Raw genomic sequence first — 14,092 nt, forward strand, 5'->3', positions numbered from 1 at the left:
ATTGATCCCAAGCTGATGACTTTGGCGATATGGCCATTTATGGTCGGTATAATGCAAATCACGTCGTCGACCTTCCCAAAGGCATAAAAAGCACTGATGTTTACAAAATCCATTTTTTATTCCCATGAGAATAGCCACCACTTTAAGGTCACAACAAATAAGCCAACGATGTGCATCGTAATTTATTAATTTAAGAATGATATTCATATTTTTATAAGTTTCTTTAATATCTGTCCCATAAGAAAAACCGGTATATAAACACTAGGTGTGTCTTTAAATTTAATAATTATTTAACGTTCTAAACAACCAAATTAAATTTTGTTTGTGACGAGAAGTCCAACTATTTTGAATAACTCTTTGCAGTAACAACAACACTTTTCTCCATTCAAAACCACTGATGTATTATGGAATTCATGGCTAGTCCAAAAATACAATATATTCTATTATTTAAGAAGATTTATTTCAATATTTATGTATACACAAGTACATAAGCAAATATTTGTATTATATTAATTTTTCACAAACAAAAGTTAAGTAACTTATGGAGTAAAGGGGGTAAATGGTATACCTCTGGCAGCTAATTTTTCTGAAATCCAGGGGCGCAAGTGTGGGACATTGGCATAAACACCAGGAACATTTTCTTCAGCACATCCAACACCCCAGGCAACAATACCGGCTTGATAGTAACGATTCTTAACACCGGGTATGGGACAAACCAATGGAGAGCCACCATCACCTTTGCAAGTATCCTTGTCCTTTTCACCGCCAGCACACAAGAAACTTTCATGCAAGTTGAAGTACAAGCCCAGGCGAGTGTCACGTAAGTATTTTTGACAGGTGGCTTGAGGAACCACAGGCAAATCAATTTTCTTCAAAATCACTTGATATTTACCCTCACGACCGAATTTGTCTTTACCCCAACCAGTGGCAAAACAGCGGCTGTGATCGAAGTTGGCATTAGGTTCGGGCAAGCAAATGGGGCGAATATTCTCTTGCCAAACAAAAGGTTCCTCCAAAATAAGCAAAGCAACATCATTGTATAAAGCACCTTTATTGTATTTCTCATGAGTGATGATCTCCTTAACTGGCTTGTCAACATGATTAAGAATTTCATTAGTATTTTGGGTGTCCCATTCACCACCACGCACAACCAATTGATTGGGCTTACGATTGATGACACAATGTGAAGCGGTCAAGACAACATTTGGTGCAATGAAGGAACCGCCGCAGTCGTACAAGTGAATTATTTCACCACCAGCATCTTCGGTACGGAGAATGGCAACCATCCAGGGGAATTCACCAAATTCAGACTCGTTATCGGTGTCACCAGTGATCTTATAGCCAACACCTTCATCGTTACGCCAGCCACAACCTTCGTGAAGTTCCTTGGGATAGGGAGGAATGACAGGTTCATTTCTCTGTAAATATGAATATTTTAAAGGTATGACTATAGAATAAAGTTATTAATATTAAAACATGTGTATGAAGACAACAATTTTGGAGAAATTCAATTATTGCGGATTTCTTAAACATTTTTTGGTGAGCTGAATACGGGAAAAAATCACAAAGTATAAAAAGGGGTTCAGTTCCCTATCAGAGACTTCAAAATCATGCTATCAGTACAATTTCTCCAAAAAATACTTGTAATTTTAAGCTCATTCGATATATCTGCCAAACATTGTCTAAATCATAAAGAAGTCCTTGGCTTTAGAAGTGCAGATTATATCAGTCACCTACTTTCAACAGAAAATTACGTCGAAATTATAGTATAATTTAGGTTTACATAATATGGATCTGATTTTAAAATTAAAGAAGCTCATATTCAAAAAGTTATCTAAATCAATTATACTTATTCAATTCCTAAGGCGATTAAAGTAAATTGTTCAATATTATCTACAGTTGTAACAGATATACACAAACTCGTTTATAATGACTATTTTCCGAATTTCGCGAATTATTAAAGACATAATAATATCTTACCTTATTGGGAATATCACAGCAAATTTCACTATAACTACAGACATCATCGTTGATACGAATGTCAATAAAGTTTTCACCGGTTGTACTGATGGCACCATCAACGCACAAATGTCTGGGAACACATTCCTTGTCCACGCCACATGATCTGTAGCCACCCGTTTCTCCGCGTTGATCCAAAACAGTAGTTTTTGTTGGTGTAGGTTGGAAAGTTTGAGTTGTACTCTCCACCGGAGTGTTATTATTAAAAACTTGACCAATAAGATCGTCCAAAGAAAGTTGAGCACATGTGTGAGCAACTAATAAACTGAACACTATCAATGACACTTTTGCCGCCATTGTTTGGTCTGTACTGAAAATATAAAAAAATTAAGGGACAAAATTCAGTTTAAAAAAGTCTTTAATTATAAACAAATTGATAATAATAATGATGTTGCTCAAATCTGAGTACTTCTGAGTATATTTATACACTCTCAAACAGTTTTAAAGTTCATTAGGGGTTATCACTGTAATCAGTATTTAATTTGTGTTTTTGTTTTATATTTACATATATTCGTTTTAGATTTTGGAAAATACAATCCATTGACATACATACATTCCGATGACCTAAAAACATCCCTAGTACTTGTTTTTTGTGTATGATTATATTTAAACTTTTAATCACAAATTAAACATGAATACTTGCTTCATATATTTGTTGATTCAGTTGAAGCGTAAGAATTCCTGAAATTTTACGGGAATCCAAATTCAATACCATTAATTAATTGGGAAAATTGTCGAATACAAATAATAGAATCACTGTGATTTGCAGATTCCACGAAAGCTATTTGTATTACTAACTAGCTATTGCATGGGCAAATTCACTTGAGTGTTTTTTGTTTTTAAAAAAATTGGAAACACAACAGATATTGCCATAAATAAGTTTTATTAAAGCATAAATTGCTATACCAAATTCCCAGAGCATTACTTCATAATTGAGCGTAGTCCCAATATTTTTTCATTTAACCGAAAATTCACCATGATGTCATTGCTTGGTAGCTCTAAAAGAAGATACAAAAGTAGACATTTTGCATACCTTTGAATTTTGAAGATAAATACTCTTAAAGGCACCCATTTGTACATCGGCACTGGTTTCGCAAATTTTCCTTTAATTGTGGATAAATCATAACAACATTTAATTAAAATTACTTCAAAACAATCACTCACATTTTTTTTTAAAAAAAAGTGCTACCTAGGATGTTGTTATTGAAAATCGTTAAATTGGCCTATCACGAATCAACATTTCATAAAAATATGTTCCCTTTTTCGTTCATCAACTTGGTTCACGTGAAAAAATTCCCCCTGTTGTGAAATTTTTAGATAGAATTTTGAAAACAATAAATAGCTGTTACGAACAAAATCAACTATTGTGAATGAAAAGTTCATGGTAATATCACGATAGCAATTTTTCGAGTGAACATAAATTTCACATGTTATTGCCGATAGGGGTTAATATGTAAGTGAATTCATTTGACATTAAATGAAAATACGGATGAAAATTTGACAGTCATATGGATCTTTCTAATTTGGAAATTTTCAAAAACAAACAAGTAGTATTGATTAGGGTTGCATAAAGTTACATCTATTCATACGGATCATGTAAAGGTAAAAAGCAACATTCAAACGACTTTTACCACATTTTATTGGCATACCGATTTAAGAAAACTTTATAAAATTTGTATTATCTAGCAGCTAAATAAAAAGTGGTAAAACTTGAATTGTATTATAAAAAAGTCCGTATTTTTATACCCTTCAGCTTCGTGAGAAGGGTATATGTATATAAGTTTGTCATTTCGTTTGTAATTTCCACAATATAATGTTCCGATCCTATAAAGTATATTCTGGATCCTTATAGATAGCGAAGTCGATTAAGCCATGTGACGTCTGTCTGTTGAAATCAATTTTCTGAATACCCCAGATATCTTCGGGATCCAAATCTTCAATAATTCTGTCAGACATGCTTTCGAGAAGTTTCCTATTTAAAATCAGCAAAATCGGTCCACAAATGGCTGAGATATGAGTAAAAACCAGGACAACCTCGATTTTTGACCTATATCTGGATTACTAAGTCATTAATATAGACAATATGGATATCTAATGTTAGATATTTCAAAGATCTTTGCAACGACCTATGTAAGACCATGGTACGTTAGACCTACAATGGGTCAAAATCGGAAAAAATATTTGTTAACCCGAATATTTTTCACTAATAATGTAAAAACCAAAAATTTTTTTTTAAAATTTAAAACAAAATTATAATTTAAAAAACAACTTTGGAAAAAAATTTGTATTTTAAAGTATAATTTGGTGAAGCACAGCCGAATATAGCTCTCTTACTTGTTTTTAGATAACTTTTTATGTTAGTTTTTCAAACTTAATAAATTTGTAAAATTCATTTTGTTTATTAAATAATTTTATATTTTAAGTAAACGCCCTCATAAGGAAATGAAAAAAACCTTAATTATTATGTATACGGAATATATCTACACTCTAAGGTATATACTAGGTATAAAGGTAATTTAACAAATCAAAAAACAATAATACTGGTTTTTTGTGTGCAAAAATCCCCCAAATGTTTAATATTTGTGTGTTCAACAGTTACGTCTACATTGAGCAAATATTTAATGAAATAAGCGTGTCCCCAAAAAAATTATATTTCCTTTGAACGAATACTTATGTAATTAAACAAGTTTTTATTTAGAAAATATATCATATTTTGTGACGTAGTTTGCTTTTGCTAATGGCTGCTTTAGACGACTTTACGTACGTAATTTGTGACAGTAACACAAATAATTTCCAATCCGCTTGTAGAATGTTTTTTTGAAAACTTCAAAAAATGAAGAGCCATCCGTATAACACATTGCTCTCTTATTATGTTAAATTTGTTAAAACCCTACTTTAATATCATACTGTCCTAAATGTGTGTCGTAAAATCAGATCTTTAAAGAATTGTACGACCAATCAAAATATACTGAACATAGTGGTTACGCTTATTTCGTTATAAATTTAAGTGAACATACCTTTAAATGTATACAAATAATTGTGTCTGATTATTTGGATAAATAAACGAATGCCAATAATTTTATGAGTGTTGTTGACTTTTTTCTCAACGTACTTGAATATTTCTTGGAATCATCACAGTCTCTCATTATTTCGTTAATATAAATAAATAATTATTCGTATTTTTACACTTAACGGAAGTCTAAAATTGGGTTATAATTAAGTTAAATGTGGACGGTTACCAAGGTCGAGTTATTTATTGTCAATCATAAAGTATTTATTAACTAGTTTTACATTCATATCAGTGACTACATCTCAAGCCGGACTTTTTTTTTAAAGGGGTTTTACTTCTGTAATTATATTTTAGCATACATACATATTTACTTAGACCAGACTCTTAGAGTATCCGTTTCAGAGAAATTATTAACACATACAAATTTAATATCATCTTGGAAAATCTTCTATTCCTAAATTTTGTTTATACACAAAGTCAAAGTTTGATTAATGCTAATTTGTTAATTCAATATCAAATGTAATTTTAACAATCTTTAAGAATATTTGGAAAAACCATTATTTCAAACACTATCAAATATTTTCAAACTTTAAAGTTGAGAAAGACTTTAATTTAAATTAAATCCCAATTTGAGATCAAATCTCCGTGTTTGCAGTGTGCATTAAATTAATAACTAAAATATTCATAAAAAATCCCATCAGTTTCTAAAATATACTTAATATAAAATTTCAGGTCATTCGATTAACATAAATGTTGAGTTAAATGTGGGTGATACGTCAACGTATTTTTTTTTTTTTTTTTTTTAATAAAACTATGTTTAGAATGTCATGTATTATCAATCTAAATCCATTAATAACATAAAATGTTGATAATTTTATAGGAAAAAGTTATCTCTGGATTACAAATCGTTATTTTATACAAATTACATATTTATGAAATTATATAGTTCACAGATTGAGTTTTCTTGAATGTTAATAAAACTTTTTTATGATCTTAATGATCTGTGAAATATTCATAGAAAATTTACCAATATACATAGCAAAAATTAAAACAATAGGTGTGAATCAGCTAAAGCTAAAAAAAATAGAGAAATTAAACCGAAGTAGATTTTAAATATTCAATATGTTAAATTTATATGAAGCACATTAGATCTGCCCTTAAAACAATAGTTTTCTTGCATGGATTTCAGCAAGGCGAATCTATAGAAGGTGACGACAGAAGAACAGCTGATTATTTTTTTTATTCAGTTGTTTAGACAAGTGAACTGTCAATTCACTTGTGTTTGTTGTGGCGAAAAATACAACAAACCCAAAAGCAAAAACAACCACAGGCAACTTTGACAGTTCACTTATGTTTTTACAAAAACAAAGTACCTGTTGTTTTTGTACATGTTCTGTCGTCACCTTCTATAGATTCGCCTTGGATTTCAGTTTATTCATTATTATTAAGGCTACGTAATGTCATTTATACGACGCACAGTGCCGCCATTTGATTCAATTGATCAACCTATAAAATGAGTGTTTGAAAGGGGTTCTACGGCTTTTAGGTGCCTACTTATGGGCACCTTTGGGGAAATAAAATATTTTTGAAAATTTTTAATTTAATCTGATGGGTTTTCAGGGTTATATGTCATAAATTGCCCAAAAATGCATGCAACACATTTTTGGAATCATGTATTTTTTAAAAATTTTACCTCTAGAAAAAATGGGTCAAGGACGGGCAGCTGGAAATTTTTGCATTACGAAATATGGTAAATACAGAAATTTATAGTCTTGTTTATTTTCCATCAAAGCACCATGGCAAAAATTCCAAATTTTGCGGCAAAAAGTTGATTTTTCAACATCATATTTTTTAAATTTTTTATGGTGTTCAATTGTCAAAATATTGGAAAGAAAAAATTGATAAAAATAATGAAAGTTAGCAACCCATAATTAGACATAAAATGCTGATAATATGCAAATTTATTATAATTCGTGTTATCAATTGTGAAGCAATATAATTTTTATTAAATAAAACGTTTTACAAAATATACTTTCAACAAAATAAATCTTTGAATATGGATTCTATTACTCTAGGTGTGTATATTTAACTGTTGTAAAGACATTTTGTATATGTTTATATTTGGCACTTATTTTGATGTTTTTACTGAGTCACCTTTTTGGGAAATTGTGTTATCGTCTTTTGTGGAATAGAACTCCCGTGGATAACAAACTTTAAAGGGGTATCCTGCATATAGTTGTTTGTGGGAGGGTAATTTTTAATGCCATGTAAAATTTGTTTGCAAATAATTGCAAACTCACGACTTAATGCTGCTTTTGCAAAAGGTAAGTTCATATGGGAGCCCCACGAAAAAACTGACACGACCTTCATAATTTTGACTAAGAAATGAGTCTATCAAATTATAAAGGGGAAGTTTTAGAGAGTAAGAATTAATTTTTTTCGAAAATCACCCTTATGGGCGGCGCAAAAAGGGGGCGTGAACCGCCCATTTTTACTCCAATCGAATATTTTGACAGTAGAAGGCTGCAAACCAAGTTTGGCGAGTCTAACTTGTCGGGAAATAGTTGAGAAATATTGAAAAAATGTATATAGTTGTTAAATATCGATTTTTCTAGTCAAACACAAAGCAAACAGTACAATTTTGTTTTACAATTTTCTTAATAAATAGATCTGTCAATAGAATCAAAAAGAATGACGATTCGTTACCTAGTTTTCAAGATACTGTATATGAAAGCGGACCAAATTACCGTTTTTTTTTGAACACTGAACATCAACTTTGAAGGCCTATATCTTCTGAACAAAAAATCTGATATTTGAAATCGTTGGACAATTTTCAGTAAAATATCGCACTGGTTTCTCTAAAGAGAGTCAACTCAAAATTTAAAAATGTTCAGTAGAAGCAAAAAAACAATTTTTTTAATACATTACAATGAAACAACTGTAATTTTTGGCGAAAGAGTAGAGAAAATGATAGCAGATTTTTACAGTGTGTAGATATGGCCACTGCACATCGCTTTCTTGCACGCTCTTTAGAGGAACCAGTGCGATGTGTTTTAGGGGCACACGAAATTTTTGATTTTTGCAACCTCACTTCTTCTACAGGCGCCACTGTGTGACGTAGCATTTAGGGCAGAAAAAATATATACAATCGTACTTTTTTTAAAACTATTTCATTTTCAAAAGTACCATTCTGCTCCAGCGATTCATATGGTCAATTCACAAGGTCTCAGTCATATTGTCATAATGTCCTAATGTATCACGACTCGGTAGCTCGGCTTAACCGACTCTTAGGCATTCGGCAAAGGTCTCTGCTGGTTGGTTATGATAACACAATAAACATAGCAAACAGAGTAGTATTATTTTATGAAATTTTTTGCTTGAAAAACAATAAAAACCATTGTGAAATATTAGGACATTATGAGAATATGACATGATAAGAGACTTTGTGGTGTATACCAAATTTTATTCAGAATTTATGTTAATAACTAAGAACATTATTAGTTTGTCTTCTCCGGAATATATTTCCGAAGAGTTTGCTAAACAAACTCTTTTAATGGTCACCCTAACTTAACTGAACTAGATTGTTTAGATGAAGATAAAAAAAAAAACTAAATCAAGTTTGTTAACGTTACAAAGAGAAAACATCAAACCGGATAATTTTGGACATCATTTGGTCAACTTTTAAATAATCTGTTAAGCTCTTATTTGTTTTAAATACATAAATAAATTAAAAACAATATTTAAATAGTGATTATAAGTATTTATTTTTTAATTACGAATATTGTAAATAACAAAAAATAATTATCATGATGTTTGTGTGGCCGTCTACCGGTTACGTATGATCAAATTTCGCATTAAACAAAATTAATTGCAAAGAATATAATACAATCAGTATAACTTGTTGTTGAGAAGTTTGTTTAGAGTATGAGAAATGCACATCATTTTTAAATTCTAATTCGCATAAATTTATTTTATTTAAAATAATAATTAACAACCAAAAAAAAGTTTGCAAAAAAAACTTTTGGACGCAAAAAAAAAATCACACAAGTTTAAACAAAATAAAAAAATTAAAGAAAAAATTATTTAAAAACAAACTGGTTTTCCCATTGAACTTGACTGTTAAGTTTAGTGGTCATCATTATAACCGTTAAAACGACCGATCGACTACAATATATTGTATATTTTTTCTTGGCAATAAAATTTTAGTACAACAAGATCACACACAGAACACAAATATATATATATATATAAAATAGTACTCAATCTATCTTAAAGTTTAAAACTCACAATTATTTTATTAAAATAAAAAAAAAATACAACAGAACGGACAACTACGAGAACAAAGCAATTTATTCGCTTTAGACAACCGCTCAGTTGAAGAATCTAAAAAGAACTGATCGCACTCAAATCATTCAATTATCATCAGAAGCCCAACTTAAGCTGAGAATAAATCTTGAATATTTGTTACTCATAGATATTTAATTATACGTAGATACGAAGCACAGATACACTCAAAGGCGTATAGATGTGGATGGGTAGAAAGAAGATGTGCAAGTTTAGTTGGAGGTGCGTAGCAAAGCCAAAGCTTAATGCCAAACAGTGCTGCCGTTTTGGAATTTTCCTGCCAAATTTGGTGGAATTTTTGTAGTTTAATGAAATGGAAAGTCAGCCCTACCATTTGGTAGGCGTTTGTTGTTGAAATTTGTCCTAAAGTAATATTTCTGATAATAATAGAAAGAAAAGTAATCTAAGTTCTCTTGAGGTGGCTAACATTACAGTTTTATGAAGTTCTTGTTTATTCTTTCATTTTACATTATTTTTCTAGATTTAAATATGTTTGTAAAATAATAAAGCTTCTGTTTTGAGACAGATTTCATTGAATCTGAACTGTCTAACTAATAAGGTGAGACAAGATTTTTTATTCAAAATTGTGTACAGATTTGTTTATAATTTTTGTTAAAACATATCGCACTCGTTCAACAATACTCTATTAACTCAAAATTTTTAAAAATTCACTTTTTACAAGAAATCAACTAACAACATCAATATCTATCTACTGTAAAAATTTCAACGTATTCCGATTACTCTTTCATCTCGAAAACCACATATGAGACCATTTTCGTGATAATTAGTACTACCTTTGTATCAACAAAAAGGTATTATTTTGAGTTAATACAAAAATTTCAATAGAAATACATCGTATATTTTCATAAAAAAATGTATTATTTTGCATTGAGCCTTTATTCAAGTTAAAAATAATCAAATTTTTTTATTTAAATTTTGTTGTATTTTGAGTTGATACTGTTTTGTATAAATAAATAATACAAAAAAATATCGAGAAGTTTCAGAAAAATTGTATTAACTCAAAAAATTGATTTATTTTGCACTAATTCCAAAAATTTTAAAGAAAAACAATGTAAATATATTTTCAAATGGAATTTGCTTAATATGATGTTTTCGGCTTTTCAAATTCTCTTAAAATGTAATCACAAACAGTTTTTGCCCTCTACTGATCATTTTAAAATTTTGAGTTAATACAGTATTGTTGAACGAGTGCGATATGTAAAATGAATGAATATTATTCATTCAAACAATTTTGGGAAAGAATTTATAAAATAAAAAATGTCCCTGTGGCAACACTGGTTTTGAGCTTTTTTTAATTCACAGCTACAACTTAAAAGCTCAATAAACCAGTCACAATAGAGCGATAAAATTAAACTGTTCACAATAATCAAGATGTAAGATTAACCGTTTTATTTGAAAAATACAAACTCATGTTTTTTGTAATTGAGTAATTATTGCTTTTAATTGAAAGCGTTATATTTGAAAATTTTATGATATTTTAAAAATTTTATATGTATATCTGAAAATTGTAAATTTTGTTTCGTTATAGTTAATTGAGTTTGAAGTCAGTTTTATAAAATAATAGTTTTTATTCCCAATATTTCGCTACTGCTTGAGTAACATATTCAGATAAAATTAACAATTAATACAACAATAAAAATAATATGTAAGAAAATGTATAAATAAATTAACAACCTAAAATTGTAAAAATTAAACATTCTAAAATATTACACAAACAAAAATATTTTACAAATTTAATTACCGTTTTTTATAAACCAAATATCTATAGTTTTGAGCAACATTATCTGTATTGGCCTGAAAATTAATTCTTAGATTTAGATAATCCTGGCTTAATTTTGGCGTCAAAACATAACCTAAATCACACTGCTTCTTGATATGTTTAAAATATAAATAGTCCTTAAAAAGATCTACAAATACGCTTGTAAATATCACATATGTTTACTATAAAATTCTAAAAAAAAAGTGGCTATATTTTTTCTTTTGTAGAACATTTTTTTTCGGTACTTCATATAATTTTTACACGATCCGGAAAGAGAGTAAAATTCGGCTCACTAAAGCGGACATAGTCCCCCCAGTCCTATCCAAACTTGGCCAATTTGTAATCTTCAAGTTATAAGGCATTCTTCAATCTTTAAGTCCTAAGGTTTTCACCAAATACTTATATGTATATACTCTTCAGAAGCTGCGCATACCTTCACAAAGTATACAGAGGCGTCAAATTTGACAGTTCAAAAACACTAAAATCAGCTTTTTTTGAAATTGTTTCGATAGAAAGAGAAAACAAATTTGCGGTTTAATACAGATAGTGCGTTAAAACAAACAACTATATAAATAAGCACAAAACCAAACCAGGTGAAATTGTTTCGAGCGAAAGAGACAAATATATTTTTTTTGCCGTGTCGCCTCTGTATACTTTGTGATACCTTGCCTCCTTTGAAAAATCCTGACGCTGTAAAACGTAAAATCTACGGCGCTACGAATAAAGTCCCCAAACCGCAAACGAATTAAGTCCTCAAAATTCTATATAGAAAAAACCAACAACGAAATTTAGGGACTTAGTTCATTTCTAAAATTGGGGATTTAATTCTGGGGTGTATCCAAAATTGGCTTCGTTCAGAAAAGTTTTTTGTCTCGTTTTTCTGGGCGATTTGTGATACTCCCCAGAGGAAAAACATTTGCGCCCGACCGAAGGCCATCAAAGCAAAAAAGTTTTAGTATGCGAAGCCGGTTTTATATTTTGGTTTGGGGTTTAGTTCTTTTTATTGGGGATTTATTTCATTTAGACCCCAATTTTGGAATTCTAATTCATTTTCGATTTGGGGACTACGTTAATTGGGGACTTTGTTCGTAGCTCCAAAATCTACCAATAAAAGAAAAGTTATGGAGGGTAAAAGTTAGATTTTAATTTTTAGTTGAATTTTAATATGAAATAGATGTTTTAAAATGGTCGATAAAGGTATTTTTTAGTAATGTGTTATTTTTGTTGGTTAATTTTACAACTAATATTAACAATTTGTTAACTTCAATTTTGGCAGAAAATTCCAAATCTTGCCCCATAAACTTTTTAGTGCTAATATCCACAAGAGCCAGATGTTGTCTTTTTTGTAAAACAGCCCGACTAGTGTTTATAAACCGGTTAACCGAAAACCCGGTTTTTCTTCCAAATCTCGGTTTTTTGCGAACCGGTTAATTTTAAATGTTGATTTTCGGTTAACCGGTTTATCCGGTTTTTATCACTCGGTTAACCGGTTTTTAAAATTTGGGACTAAAATTGATAAATCTCACGTTTTTGTTCATTTTTAATATTCATTGTATACACATTATTGGTCTGATTTGAAACCTAAACTGCTGATTTACAATACAAACCTCTTTAGATTAATATTTTTAAGAATTACAATGATTCTAAATAATAGAGGACGATGAGTTTACTTAAAAACTTTTTTGCACATAATGAAACTATTAAAAATTAAAATTAAATCCCGCATAATTCTATAAGTTTAGGCTAAATCTTACTAATGATTCATTAAAAACTTAGTGATGATCTTATCAAACGTAAAATTGAATTCGATGTACATACCTTCCTTCAATAAATTTGACTTCATTAGTGTATTTTGTTCTTAAAATTTTAATTTATTAATAATTTCGTTAGCTTTTCAGAAATATTACATGAGAGACAAAAAACGTTCTAAAATTCATTATTTGAAATATTTATGAAATCTGAATCTGACCATTTTATAATAACAAATAATCACAGCTAAGAGGAAGTGCGTCTACATCTTATAGGTCCTTTTTTGGGACTTGGAACATTTTGTCTTTCATATCAGAAAGTAGAGGTGAAAATAAATTTCAAAGTTATCAAATATTAAATTAAAACAGTGATTTACATTTTTTGGTTGAAATTTAATGAATAAACCAATAATTAAAACAAGTATTTTATATTTAGTAACATATTTATACTCATTTCCATTTGACTGAGATAATAATTTTGAAATTTTTACAAAATAAATGGACTTAGCACTTTTTTATATTTATAGTTATTTTAATATCAACCATTCCTGACTACTAAAAATTAAAAAATTTAAAGCTGTATATACTTTATTGTACATTTTATGTTTTCTACACATATATGACGGTTTAACCCGTTTTTTCAATGTCGGTTAACCGAAAAACCGGTTTTTTAAAAAAGGCAATTTTTCGGTTAACCGACAAACCGGTTTTTTAAAAAGTCGGTTTTTTATAAAAACTAAGCCCGTTAATGGTTAAATATAGCTAAGATAGGGAAGTTTTAATGAAAAGCCTTATGTTTCTATTTTAGTTAAACATTATTTTTATACTCAACATCAAAAAAGATGGGGATATATTAATTTTATAACACATCAAAATATTTGTGGCAGACACACTGCCTCAAAAGTGTGTAAACACCATTGATTTTTTTATTTTTTTTTAAATCATGAAAATCCAAAAAAATTCTTTTTTTTTCAGTACCGAATCTATTATTCAGCCCAATCTTCAACAAACCGAAACATTTACATTTTAATCTATGGATAGATTTTAGCATTTTCCTTATCTTAAAAAAATCGAATTATTTGACTCAAACTCATTTTTGAGGTTGTGTTTCTATTCTAGGTCCTCATGTGAAAACACGTTAGGGCCCAAACGAAAGGAGCTAGCTCTGTGGTACATGATTTCACCTAGCTC

The 14,092-nt window shown here is 29.6% G+C and overlaps 1 protein-coding gene across 1 annotated transcript; it reads right to left on the reverse strand.

Moving 5' to 3' along the window:
• Nucleotides 1-438: 438 nt before the first annotated feature.
• Nucleotides 439-9,410, reverse strand: LOC135950269 (phenoloxidase-activating factor 2). The gene is made up of 3 exons (XM_065499810.1): nucleotides 9,317-9,410; nucleotides 1,981-2,329; nucleotides 439-1,418 (listed from the first exon to the last, which is right to left on the reverse strand). Exons 2-3 carry the CDS (start codon nucleotides 2,314-2,316, stop codon nucleotides 540-542), a joined length of 1,215 nt encoding a protein of 404 aa, XP_065355882.1. The 5' UTR covers nucleotides 2,317-2,329; nucleotides 9,317-9,410; the 3' UTR covers nucleotides 439-539.
• Between the last annotated feature and the right edge of the window lie 4,682 nt (nucleotides 9,411-14,092).

This window comes from Calliphora vicina, chromosome 2 (genome assembly GCF_958450345.1).
Source record: "Calliphora vicina chromosome 2, idCalVici1.1, whole genome shotgun sequence".
Taxonomy (NCBI): domain Eukaryota; kingdom Metazoa; phylum Arthropoda; class Insecta; order Diptera; family Calliphoridae; genus Calliphora; species Calliphora vicina.

Bases quoted from the DNA above. Each gene is read 5' to 3' on its own strand.
- LOC135950269 (XM_065499810.1), bottom strand. From the start codon at position 2,316: ATGGCGGCAAAAGTGTCATTGATAGTGTTCAGTTTATTAGTTGCTCAC. The intron at 1,419-1,980 runs GTAAGATATTAT...TCATATTTACAG, and splicing joins GCTGTGATATTCCCAATAAG to AGAAATGAACCTGTCATTCC.